Here is a 13408-nt window from a genome sequence, read left to right on the forward strand (position 1 = left end):
GGTGTTCCAGGCCCTCGTCTACTCTCCTCTCCGCTCCTCTCGTCTCCTCTCCTCTCCTCGACAGCTGGAAATGTTGGAGTTGGGACCCCAAAGAGGAGGCCAAGGGGTGGGAGTTGGGGTGGATGTTTCCTTGTCCTCTCCCCACACACATCTTCTTGCATCAACGCCCAAACAACAAATGGGTGCCTGCACTTCATTTTGAAGTCCCATGTCTCTAGGCTAGGTTGGTGGTTTCAGGGGGGAAAGGCAGAAAAAGGCATGTTCTCCTTTGTCCCCATTTCTCATTTTTAGCCGTCTGCTTCTAGGGAGCCATCCTGGATCTCTGGGGATGCATCTCTGGAGAAGAAATGCTGATTTCCAGTCCTGGACAGATATGGGGATGTTCCCTGCTCCCCCGTCCCCCCTTCACTTCATTCCTCTGTCCCCATTCCCAGGCTAGGGACCATCTCCACCCTCCCACCCTCCCCTAACCCCTGCCAGGGACCCTGCGGCCCCCCGCGACACCACCCAACATCCCCATCTTCTCCCGAGAGCTTTGCAGATCCTCCAGGTCTCCCTTTTCTCCCCCACCAGCCCTACTTCTTTCCTCTCTGTCTGGGAGATCAGTCACCAAGGGTGTCGACACACACGCGCCCGACTCCCCCGGGAGGATGGGGAGCGTGAAGCTGGGGGTGGTGTTCTGCTGCGAGAAGGCAAAGCTGCCATCAGCAGGCGCTTTGATCTACAGACAATTACAGACGAGTGTAGGACCTCGCTCCGCTCAGCCAATAAATAATGGAACTTGTGCGTTGACACAGACAGATTTCCCCCAAACTGTCAGAGAAGGGGAGATGGAGAACGGGAGCCCGAGCGGCTGGAGGGAAGGGGAGAGGAGCGGGCAGGGGAAGGGAGGAGGAGGGCCTGTGGGAAAACAGGGAGAGGGGGCAAGGGAAGAAACAAAGAACAAGTTTTGGGAGGCAATGCTGATGGGGGGAGCCGGGCAGGGAGGAGAAGGCCCCCAAGGAACACATATTTGTAGAGGGGAAGGAAAATCAAGACAGGAACTGTGGGTGGAAAGGCGGAGGAGTGCTGCATACACAGCAGGCTGGAAGCAGAGGGAAAAAAAAAAAATATCTGAAGGTAGAAAAGAAAGAGAAGGAGGAACAAAGGCCTGGCAGTGCCCCCGGGGCTCCCCCGCTGCCTGGCAGATCACACGCTCTCCGAGCAGGGACCGTATTCCCGCAGCCCTCCGCAGAGCGGCCCTGACCCCCCCCAGGCGCAAAGCGCAGCGAAGCCGGCGATATGGGAGGCACGCATGAGTTGGTGAAATGGTGCTGCTGGTGCGCAGCCAACAGCAGAAACTCGCTCGGAGAGCACATTTTCCCAAAAAACCTCTCGCGGACACCCTGTCCCCACGCTCCTCCTGCTCCTCCCCAACTCCCTCTCTGCCTGATCCTTCCCCAGCCTGGAGCTGTTTGTTCTCTGGCTGATGATGGTTTTTCACTTTGCTCCTGACAAAGAAATATCTCCCCTTTGCTCAGGAGCCCCACCACTGAGCTCAGCAGAAACCATCCATCCTTCCAGCAGCCCTCCAGCCTAACCTGGCTGCGGCAGCAGACCTGACTGGGATGGGGAGAACCACTGGGACTGTCTCCTTCCTCCCAGTTAGGAGCACTCAAGGGCACCCTTACTCACCTCTTGGCCCTGTTTGTGGCTTGACTCGGCTCAGCCCTGAGTATAAAGTGTGTGGAGAGTGGCCTCACTTTGCTGAGGTCTCTGGGCCAAGCATCACTTCGCTGGTGGTGTCACCCGCTGCCTGCTCAGCCCTTTTTGGAAAACGGGTGTCCAAGTTTCCCATCCAAGCTCCTGATGGGAAGCAAACACCTCCCAGCACAGGGACCCCCCCCATAAATCTCTACCTTCCCCTACCCCAACCCCTATCCATTCCCGCTCCCCTCTGCAGAAACACCAGCTCCCACCAGGGGTTGGAGCTTTGCCCTTGCACAGATTGGGCTCTCCCCTGGGGACACCTTGTCCCATCGGGTGATGAAAGCAGGACAGGTTACAGGTTGGGCCAAGATCTGCCCGATCGGGGTGGCACTTATGAAACAGGGTGTCCACAGAGCTGGCGGGGGCAGAAACACTGGTTCCACGGTTGTGTGGGACAGTGCCACAGCAGAAGGTCTGCTGACGGGATGTGGATGACCGAGGAGCCTCACAGCCCATCCCCAGCAGAGCAGGGGTGTGAGGGGTGCATCCTCCCGGCACCGTGGTGCCAGCTCAAAGCGAAGCAAGAGCGGGGAGTTCTGGGGATATCACCTGTGGAACCTGTTCAGCTTAACGATGGCAAACTGCAAGAACGGCTGCCTAACTGGGGCAGCAGTAGCTTATGGCCTGAGCAGTGGGAGGACTGGAGCTCCTGCCAAGCACTTAAACCTCTGTTTTGGGAAAGTGGGATGTAAAGCTGGTGAAAATCGCTAAAAAGCTGGGTCTTTTAAGAGTCGATGTTGCTACTAAAGTCACTGAGGCAGGTGACCAAGGCAGAGTAACACACAGGACCAGGCTGGGACCCCTTCCTCTCCAGAATCACTCCAGGTCCCCAATCCCAGTCATTCTACAGCGCCAGTGGATATGCTGGGCTAGATCCAGCTGCTGCTGCTCTAGTCCTGAGCAGGACCCGCGGACAGTGAGGGTGAGACAGCAGGGGAGGGCAGGGTTGAGGCGTCGCACAGCAGCCTCCCCGTTCCCCCAGTTAGGAAGGAAGGCTGGAAGGCAGGAAGGCAGGAAGGAAAGCAGCTTCACACTGTGGGTGGTGGGTGCTCAGTCCCCCCATGAGGCTTCAGTCCTCCCTCCCAGCATGAGGCCAGGGAAGAAGATGGCTGGGAGAGAAGAAGTGATGGGGGCAAAGTAGATGATTGGTGTTTTCTCTGGGGTCTGCTGTGACACCCCAGCGCTTCCCCAACAGTGCCATCAATACTTAGAGGGATGCAGCCACAGCAGTCTGGCTCAGGCTGACCTTGGTCCCCAGCCTGGCTGGGACAGAAGGGGTGCAGGTAGGTCTGCTGAACGGGGAGAGTGTCCTCCCGGGTCCTCTGAGGCACACGCTGCGAGGAACTGCTCTGTGGCCAGGGCAGAGCCTTGCACCCTCTGCCCAGGTGCTGAGAACAAGCACCAAGCTGGCTCCAGGCACCTCAAAACACTTCCACAGCGAGACCAGGCAGGATGTGGGAACCATGAGAACCCCTCCCTTCCTTACTCCACCAGATCCCAGTCTTAAATCATGGAAGAGCTGCACCAAAAGGGGCTGCAGCTCTGGCAAGAGTGCAGTGGGAAGCAGCAGGCACAGAGCACCTCGGTCCTGTTTGCTGGTGGGGGGAAGCAGGAAAAAAGAGCTGCAGAGCTGGGGCCTCCCTCTCTCCAGTTAAAACCCCAAGCCCTGATCCACACGGGCACATCCATCAGCCTTACAATGCAGCATGGAGATGGAGAGGGCTAAGGAAGAGCCACGGAGAACCGTGGGGGCAGTGAGCAGAGCATTAACACCCCACAGCCGCACTAAGCAGCAGTGGGAGCAAAGGGTTAATGTGATTGATGCAGGGAACGTTATCTGCCTCTTCTCTAAATATTATTTCCTCCCATGAAACCAGCTTTTCATCCTTGGCTAGAGGCAACTCCCGCTGCTGGGAATCCAGCAGGAGCTGGTATCTGCTGCCGCACACACCACTGCTCCCAGCAAGCCGCCGAGACAAAGAGCCGCGCTCCCCCGGCGAGAGCAGCCCCAGCGCTGGGACCCGGCGGCAGCAGCAGCAGCGCAGGGATGCTGCGGCTGGGGCTTCAGGCCAGAGCACGCAGATGGCCTCAGGATGGAGTTTGGGTATTGCAGGCTTTTTGCCGAAGAGGAATCTTGTTAATGAAAGGCGTCTCCCACCCCGCTGTTCCAGGGACAGAGAGCAGCAGGCAGGGCACTTGGAGAGGGTGGGTCAGGCCTGGGCAGGCTCCAGCCCCACGGCAGGAGGCTGCACAACCCTGGCCATCTCCCCGGGAAGGGTTTTTTGGGGGCTGCCACGCTGCCCATTTCACACCTCGCCCCTTGGGTGCGCTGGGACAGATGAGAATGAGTAGATGCTCCTGGGGAAACCAGGGCAGCAGCCACTGGACCCAAGGCCACAACCTGGAAAAGAGGGAGGGTGCAGGGCAGCGCCTGCCCCTTCCCCAGAAGCCCAAACCAAATTCAGGCTGCAGCAAGGGTCCGGTTGTCTGTAGAGCTGGTGGCTGGGATAAAATGGCTGCCGCTAAATCTTCCCCGGAACATCCTAAACTTTTAATGTGTATGAAACCACGGCAGCATCCCTTTCGCACCCCGGAGGGCACAAAGGCACAAGCGTCTTCTCTCTCTCATTCAGCCGGAGCCACGTGCCACAGTCTGAACAGCGCTAGGTACGTGGCTGGAATGAAAGTCGCCTTTCCAGCTCGTGTGCTCAGAAAGCATTTGCCGAAGTCAAAGGATTGCCAAGTTAAAAGGGTCAAACCTCCAAGGACAGCTGTATCTGACTGGCTATATATCATTTCAATAGCATCTTCAACGGGGATTATAATCTGAATTGAAGCGGAAAGACCCAAGGCAATGAAGCTGTCAGTGGCCTAAGATTAAGGAATTAAAACAGCAGCAAAGCATTACAGGATTTGTTCTAGATGTATTAGAAAGAGCAGGCTAAACACACTGCAGCCCTCCTCAGGTTGGAAATTTCATACGAGTACAAAGAAGGGCAAGGGCAAAGATCTCATCAATATACATAAAAAGAGAGAGGAGAGCGAGACAGAGCTATGAAAACCCAGCCACACAAAATATAAATCGTAACTGTAGAGAGAAATGAGTCACACAAGGTTTGACTGAGGTAAATAAAAGCAGAAATGAAGTGGATTTAGGGGAGGGCAGAGGTGGAAAGACATTGATAGCCAGTAGACAGGAAAAAAATGGCCCTTAATATAGTAAGGCTGGTAAATGCTGGAACGCAGCTCAGCCTGCTCCTGGATTGTTGAATGGAAATGCAGGTCCACAGTCCTGTCCTCCCTCCTCCTTCCCCCTCCCATGGTCTTACACCTGTCTCCAGAATTACATTGAAAACCCAGGACTGAGAGCTACTGCCTGCATAGGGGAGCTGGCAGATGAGCTGAGAGAGACGGGGTAACAAGCCTTGCCTTTGCCTCCATCAAGGTCCCCAGAAGGCCTCCACCAGCTCTGCGCAGCTTGGGAGATACCAGCAGCTCTTCTCAGTGGGAAGCAGAAGCTCTCAAAACAAAGAAGGAATCAAACTCCCACCAAAGGACCCATTAAAACGATCCATTTATTTCTGGCAAATTGCACACACCTTTCTTTCATTCGCTCTATCCTAGATAAGTCACGGGGAGGAATTTCTCCCTTGCCTTAAAGATATCAAAGTTATGGGACAAAACACAAAGAAAAGCAGAGAAGTATCCCTTGCAGATAAAATACACAGGAAAGTTTTGTCGACCCAGACTCCATGCAGCCACCAGTTCTGCTTAGCACAAGCCATAAAGATGCATGTTGCACCACTCAACACCACGCGCTGCAGCACGCTTCCTTCGGTTACATGATCCAAAAAGAAACTGAATCACTCCCTGCGTCACAAACACACAGCCCAGCTGACAACCAGAACAACTAGGGCCCGGAACAATGATGCCTGGTTGACAACTCGATTAATTCTGAACCAGGCCATCTGTACAGAACTGTTGCACTTTATTGACACAAAAACGTACCCAGCAGAACACTTCCCTGCACACACAAGGCCATAGAGCAGTGATGAGCAGCTGGATCTAGGACACAGAAGGAGATGGGAAGCTAGTGACAGGCGGAGCTTGTTCTGCAGCACAGGTAGAGCATGGAATAGGCTTTTTGATTCCTCCAGCCAATTTCTACTGGGAGATTTACATACAAGTCCTCAGTCAAGTCTTTTAAGAGATATCCAGAGTCCCCTGGGTAAAAACAATCTGTTTCAAGAAAGAGGAGAGTCCAGAGCTGCTCAGTGATTCTTTTTGGTTGAGCCGAAACCAGAGAAACCCATCACAGCTGCCATTTCGTCATCCTCTTCAAATGTCAAATCTTCCTCTGCCCGCCTCTTCTTCTCTCTCTGCTTCTCCTTCTTGTAGGCTTTGGCCTTCTCCTCCTGCACCAAGGGACAGAACAGAAAAATAATTTGAACCATCTGAGCTGAGTAAGCTTTTGAGACACCAGGCACTGCACAGTTAACCCAAGTCCTACCAAGTTGTGTCTGAGGAAATAAAACAGCCAGAAGAAATCCTGGACTGCAATCTCCCAGGAGGTTTCCCACTGTCTCCAGGGCTCCCCACCTACCACCCCAACAGCAGAGTCACACAGAGGACGCAGCCAAAGAGAAGTGTTCTGAAACTCTCTCCTCCGAACAAACGTCAGTTTTGTCTGGAATCAAGGCTGAGGCAAGAAGGAGCCGTTTTTAAAGCAGGAGGCGTTTCCCTTGCAGGATGCCTTGTTCCAGTGACTGCGATGCCGAATGTTGCTGTCTGTTGGCTCTCAGCCTGGCAGAGCGATGACTGCTCACTGGAACAGAAGCTGAAGCTCTGAGCGGCTTTGCGGGGTTCTGGCATCAAAGAGTTTGCGCCGCTCTAATCAAAGTGTTTTGCTCTGCAAGGATCACAAGTCCTGGAACAGCGCCAGGCTTCTACCAGGCAACACAGAAGCATGGCTTTGGCTACCAACTTAGCAACTGCTCCTGCCATTCCCATCACCGTCCGCTGTGCCGCAGCTACGGAAGACAGCCGTGCCCTGGAGAAAGCTACACCAAAAGTCGCTGCCGCTTTCTTTGTTGCCATACATTGACTGGCAGTAGCTTTTCAAACCACAGCACTCCCTGCACTGCTGGGGTACCTGTCTCCCATCTCCCCAAATGATCAGCCTCAGCAGCACCAAAGCCTGCTGAGGACCAGAGCACAGGGCTGCTTTATGTGCACCCCAACGGAGCACCATGTGGTAAAGCAAAGCTCAGGGCTTGGGCAGGGAGACTCAAACGGGCAGCAATTTTTAACCTCTGGTTGTTACATGACTGCTGACAGAGAAGCATCCACAGAAGCTCCCTGCCTGTCAGAACTTTGTTAGGTTTTCAAATAAACTTGATATTTATGTCAGGGAGCTGACACCTAAGTCCGGGTTTGAGAGGAATCTGCACCTTTCACTGCCTCCACACACATACCACACCACAGCACACTGCTCACAAAAGTCTTCCACACTTGGCATGTTGCTTCTGTGTGGCCTCTCCATGTGGAGAAGGAACCTCAGCAATCCTAAGAAGCATGTCAGACCGCCGGGAGACAGATACATAGATCTGCTTATCAGAGCACACAAATCCAAGCACAACTAATGGGAGACAAAAAAACCAGGCACGTTGTCAGGGCTGTGCTGCTCTTAGTGGAAACCTGAAGCATCAAAAGTTACCCTCGCACAGAAAGGTGGGAAAAAGGTTTCCAGGAACAGCAGCAGAACACTTTAAAAACCAAACAACAAAGAAACAAAACCCATTCATGGCAACAGATGAGAAGCCTATGCTACCAAAAGCAAGGCTTCTGTTGAACTGGATTAGGAACTGGGGCCAATTTCCTCATGAAACACATTTTGGGGGGGTTCTACTTTGTCAGCCATTGCCCAGACTAACCTCTTCACGGAGTTCCTTCATCCTCTCCTCAAAGTCATAGTCCTTCTGCTTCTCCTCCATCTTCTTCTTGTTCACCTCAAAGCGTTTCTTCACCTGGTCCAGTGTGGAGCGCTCCACCCGCATGGACATGCCCAGATTTCTCTGGTCTAGAAAACAGGAGTGCAATCAGCAATTATCTTAGCCTTTGAAGAGCTGCACATAGGCCCCATCCCTGATCCCAATCCAATACCTCAGCATGGCAGCCTCTTTCTGCCTGTCATCTGTCTCCTCAGAGCAGCTTCCAGGGCCAGACGACATTCATGTAGAAGGCCATATGCCCTTGAGGCTCAGAGCTCCAACCTGACCTAACTGCACTGACTCATGCACCACCCAAAACGCAGGGAGCAGTTCTGTCCCGCCCTGTTCCTAAGAGGCAGAGCCTGGTATAGCCCAGCCTTCAGGGAGCCAGAGCCAGCTTGGGGAGTGTGACACAGCAGTGCCTCCTCCTAAGAGAGAGGCACGCGCTTTTCTGTCCTCATCTGGGCCATATTCCTACACAGAATGGGATTTAGGGGGACACCATAACCTAAACCAGCCAGTGACTACAACAGCTCGTTCATTACTTGTAACAAGGAGAACGCAGCCTATTTGTTTAGGATTCCCTATTAGGATGCTCCAAACCACCTTGGTGTTCTGACACTTCAGGAAATTTAATCTTAGACCCACAGAGAAAAAAAGGGTGGGAGTGTTGAAAAAGGAGCCAGAGTAATGCTGACAGGCTGGTGTGTCTCAGCTGTGGGAGAAGCTAAACATGACATCAGTGGCATTCAGTTAGAGATCCTGATTACACAGGACATTTCCAGCTAAAGCAAAAGCATGAAATATTAAGCCTGGCCCCTGATTCAGTGGCTCTTCAGAGCAGATTCCCAGGTTTCCACTCATGAGTAAGCCTTGGTTGAATGGGCCACTCCCACCAAGGTCTCCAACCCGCATTGCCTGGTGGATCCAAACAGCCTGTCAACTCCAGCAGCTGTGCACAAGGTTAGTCCCAGGGATGCAGCAGCACTTGGAAGCTCAAACTACACACCAGGAACTAGGAAGAGGGCTGCCAGGAACAAGGAAGTTTCAGCCAGATTTATGGACTGGATCAAAAGCTCCCAAACTTAGTCTGTAAATCATATTGTACCGAAGAGCTATGCATCAGCCACATTCCAACCCCAGCTCAGCCCTTCATCTCAGGCCCATGCACAAAGTCATGCCAGGATTTTTGATTCCAGATACTCTCATGTGGACTTATTGCTAATCTCCCAACATGTCACACAAGGCACTTTAGTGTCTTCTTCCCATTCTCATAAAAGCACAGGGCTTTAACATGTTAGGTTTTCTGTTCCTAGCTACAGAAAACTGTCCCTCGGTTCCTCTTCTGAACCCTCATTTCTCAAAGGTTCAAACAGCCAAGTGTGCAGGTCTGTATTGCATTCATCACTGCCTTTTTGTAAAGGGGCCATTTGCTGACTTCCACAGGGAATCAATATCACCTTCAGGAGCGGAACAACATGGCAAGAGTGTGTCAGTGTGTCCTGCTGCTCCTTTACTTTCTCCACTTTCCCCACACTCTGAACACGTCAAGGAGAAGCAACACCCACACTTGTGAAATAAGAGTCAGTTCAAGAGGGTACAATCCTCTTTTTTAAGTTAAACACAGTAAGGGAACAGACAAACTGGGAATTCTTTCTCTTGTCTTTATCTTGGCCTAAGTTAACTGCATCATTACAGCAATGGAGAGAACCACCAGAGATAGCTACAGGACAATAACACCACCACATTGCTGGATGCAACTCCAGGGCCAAACTGCCCCACTCCTGTCTCTGCTCATCCTCAGCAAACCACAGCCTCCAACCATGTAAACTCTGCTTCATACTCTGGAGCTCAGGGACCAGCTAGTTTTGAGCTTCATACTCCTACAAAGAGAAGCTTTTGATCCAAAAATAAGCTAGTCCCATACCTTTTACTTATCTAAGAATTTCTTTAAAGTGTTTCTTTTCGGTGCTGTAAAAAAGCCTCTCTCCAGATTTTCAGAGGAGACATCAGGATTTGCTGACCCAGGGCTTCTCGCAGCGCAGACAATCTGAGTGGGGAAAACACATCCACCAAACCAGAATAAACCAACCACTATTCCTTCTGGGCTTATTCCATGAAAACGGTCCAGCACCCGGGAAGGTGCCAGGAGATAAAGGCAGCACCTCCACAGCTCTTGTGAGCAAACACTGCCTACATCCTGATCTCCAAAGCACACTTTGATCCATGTATACGTGTTCAGCCCTCAGACACTGGTAATGCATGGAACAGCCGAGAGCATTGCAGCATCCCTCCAACTCAACTGTCCAATAAGGCAGAAAAATTGTCCTTACGTTTTTTGCCATTGATGTGATCCAAGAAGTTAATGGAGTCTTTCACCACACAGTCGCATACATTACAGTAATATCTGGCAGGAGAGAGAAAGAAAAAAATTAACTCCAAAGCACGAGGCAAACCTCATCTCACAAACTATTTGAGATAATCTACCATGTGAAATCTGCATGTCACTTGGGATACGGGTCCTTTCTCCAGGGCAAAAGGGAAGCTACTTCCATTACAGAGAGCCCCAGTGAAAAGAAATGTGTAAGGGCACACCCCAGATTGACAGAGCTGCCCAAGTTAACATAGGAGGTACCAACCCTTATGCCAACACCACTCTCACAGATGACAGAAACCAAATTATGAGCTGATCTGTAATGCTTTGGCCACAGCATCTTCCCCTCCAGCCACAAGCAACAGGGTGGGATGGACTCTGCGACACAGCAGGGCTCGGCTGCCCTCCTCCAAGGCAGGGCTGGCCATGCAGCCCAGGTTTCCAGCCTGCAGCCTGCTGAAGGCTCTCACCTGGCTGCAAGGCAGGTCCTCCCATCCCCATCACCTCGCAGCAGCACTCGCCGCTTTACACAGCAGTGCTTTCTGCCCATCCTAAAAGCTGTTGCAAAAACCCAGCCAGGGCCTGCACTTCTGTCCCTGGATGCTGTTCGGGGCTCTGCATCTCCCTGACACTGCTGGCTATTAGGCTATGATGGTGAGACACTAACAGGCTTACTCTTATCATGGCACAAACTCAATGCATTCTTTTCCACCTCTTGATGGTTTAGGCTGAGCTAAGAACCCTTTCAGCCTGTGGCTGAACATGATCCACAGAAACAGTGGCCAACTCCTAAGAACAGGTATTTGGATGTTTCTCCCATTCCCAGTGCACAAATATCCAAACCAGAAACTCAAATCAACAGCAGACAGGATCTCACTGCAAGCAGGCCTTCTGGCTAACAAAACCCAAGCGGGCAGCAGAGATTTGCCTCAGTTGTTTCTACAGCTGGGCAAAGTAACACTGATATCAAGGAATCGGAAGGGGCTCAGCCTGCCGCATCTTTTCCATACATTACCCCACAAGACCTAGTTTCGGTGTAATACAGTGCAGCACCATCGCACCAGGCTCAAAACACAAGTGGAAATCACCACCTGGAACACCATAAGGACGCACCAGTGCAACTCTGAGACCCCAACAAAAAGACCCTGACCTACCCTCCCATCTCTGACTGAGGGGTAGTTTTGGTGATGACGATGGTTTTTCCCAGCTTCGATTCCAAGTCCACTTTGTAGTCTCGGTGCCGCAGAAGTTCCCTTTTGACAGGCTGAGCTGGTTTGCCTAAAACATAAGCAAAAACCCAAAGTGTTCATCAGAAAAGGTCAAGCTCAACACGCTGGATTTCACCTTGCCCTTGATGACAAGGGGCCTACTGGGAACTACCTGGTTCATGCAGAACTTGCACTTTTTTTTTAAATCAATAAAGGGTATAATTTTCTCCTCACTATTTCCTGGTTCCTATTAAAACTAGGCATAGACCTGTGAGGTATCTCCAGCTCCGACTTGTGTCATATTCTGAGATCTTTCTGTTTCCAGGGGCTGATTGTTCCTCTCCCTCCCCAAAGAACAGGCAGACAGAGGCAAAGGTTCTCAGTAATTACTTTTGTCAAAAAATATATTTAGTGGCAAGGACAAGAAAAAGTATCGGAGCAAGCCAGCCTTGAATTGCTGCTATTTCCGTCTGGGATTTCACTTCCAGCTGTTCTCTCCCTCTCAAACTCAAGGGGTTTGGGTGACTCACTGCCAAATGAGCAAAGCTTGCCTGGAGTCAGTACACTACGCACCATCTTTCTTTTCTCTCTCTTCTGTGAGCCGCTTCTCCGCAAGTTTCTCATATTCATCTTTGTCCCACTTTCGGCGGAAGTCCAAGTTCTTAGTCTGAGAAGGAAATAAAGTGCATTAACTTTTATTATACAGTTTGACTAGCTCTGAGGGGAGACTGGGGAAAGAGGTGGTATCACTTGGCCTGTGAGGCCACAGCAGTAAGTTAGGGGCACTACCTTATGTCCCCATGTCCTCTGTTTTCATAGCTAGGAATTAAGGATGTAGCTTAAGAGAAGAAGATTCAGCATGCCTATATCTACTTCTTCTAGAAGGATTTCAAAGCACTGAGAAAAGTAACGAGTTTATCTTAATAGCTCCTGAGATGATCACCCAGACTTTGGTGTTGAAAACCAGAGACCAACAGGATTTAAACAAATTGACATAACATCTCAGAAGTGCCACCTGACAAACACAGCACAGTCATGAGCAGGTTACGCATACTTTTCCCAAAAGTCAGTTAAACCCAAGTTGCAAACAGCAGATGAGGAAGCCACTGAAACACAACATGAGCTGTAAAGAGTTTGATTAAAATGCAGGAGTACAGAAGGCTGTGTATGCCTGCTCTCCACAGTACGTCTATGCATTACAGGAACCAAAGCACTGAGTTTGCTACAAAATCATAGGAACCAGTACGAGTTTTTCAAGTGAGACACATGTACAAAAAATCCAGAAAAAGCTCTGAAATGCCCATCTGTCAAGGCAGGGTATGGAGATACCAGGGAAGCACCTGTGCGAAACACACGGTAAGCTGTCCTGCTCCTGCAGCTTCAACGTCGCAGATGGGCAAGGAAGGGAAGAAACACCTGAGGCAGACTGGCCCTTCAGCAGCTCCCCAGAGCACTCTGTGCTGGCAGCGACAGGGTACGTTGTGTGAAGAGAAGGTGAATTCAGGTGAAGCCAACACTGAAGAATACAAAGACTATTCTTTTTAGGAGGGATTTTTATCTAGCCACCGATGCTGAGGGCAGAATTGACTGGACAAGAATCCCTCTTCCATTCATGTCTACTCTCACTATACCAGTACAGCCTCTTCCCAGTGTCTGTGCCCTGTGCAGTTAAGGCCCTTGCACCCTGGTAATGGTCACGGCTTCTAACTCAGACACATCTACTTTCTTGAGAAGATAATTTTCATATAGCTAGAAAGCTGCATTTCACTCAGCACAGCAGTGAGAGGCTCTTAGTTTTGTATTAAAACCAGGATGGATGTATTTTAAAATACCTCCGAGAAAGAAGGACCCCCCCCACAGCCCACCGCCTTCTCCGTTCAGCCAAATCAAGAATCCAATCACAATCCAAAGGAAATAAATCCCATTTGAAGCTACAGCAGCAGCACAGTCATTTAATGTTTTCACCTCTGGCAATCCTTCAAATGGAACGAACAACTACTGATATGAATGAAAATGCCTTAGGGAGGCATAGAAAAATTCTCATTTATTCCCAGAGCTTCTTAAGCACTTTAAGCATGTTGTAACAG

General features: G+C 50.9%; 1 protein-coding gene across 1 annotated transcript; it reads right to left on the minus strand.

Moving 5' to 3' along the window:
• Positions 1–5532: 5532 nt before the first annotated feature.
• ZMAT2 (zinc finger, matrin-type 2) lies at positions 5533–11988 on the minus strand (the record flags this gene model as incomplete). Its single annotated transcript, XM_010291118.1, has 5 exons — positions 5533–6164; positions 7683–7828; positions 10073–10146; positions 11268–11391; positions 11895–11988. Coding segments are annotated over 5 exons (582 nt in total), but the record flags the coding sequence as incomplete, so codon positions are not given.
• Positions 11989–13408: the final 1420 nt, after the last annotated feature.

Source organism: Phaethon lepturus, unplaced genomic scaffold (genome assembly GCF_000687285.1).
Source record: "Phaethon lepturus isolate BGI_N335 unplaced genomic scaffold, ASM68728v1 scaffold50537, whole genome shotgun sequence".
Classification (NCBI taxonomy): domain Eukaryota; kingdom Metazoa; phylum Chordata; class Aves; order Phaethontiformes; family Phaethontidae; genus Phaethon; species Phaethon lepturus.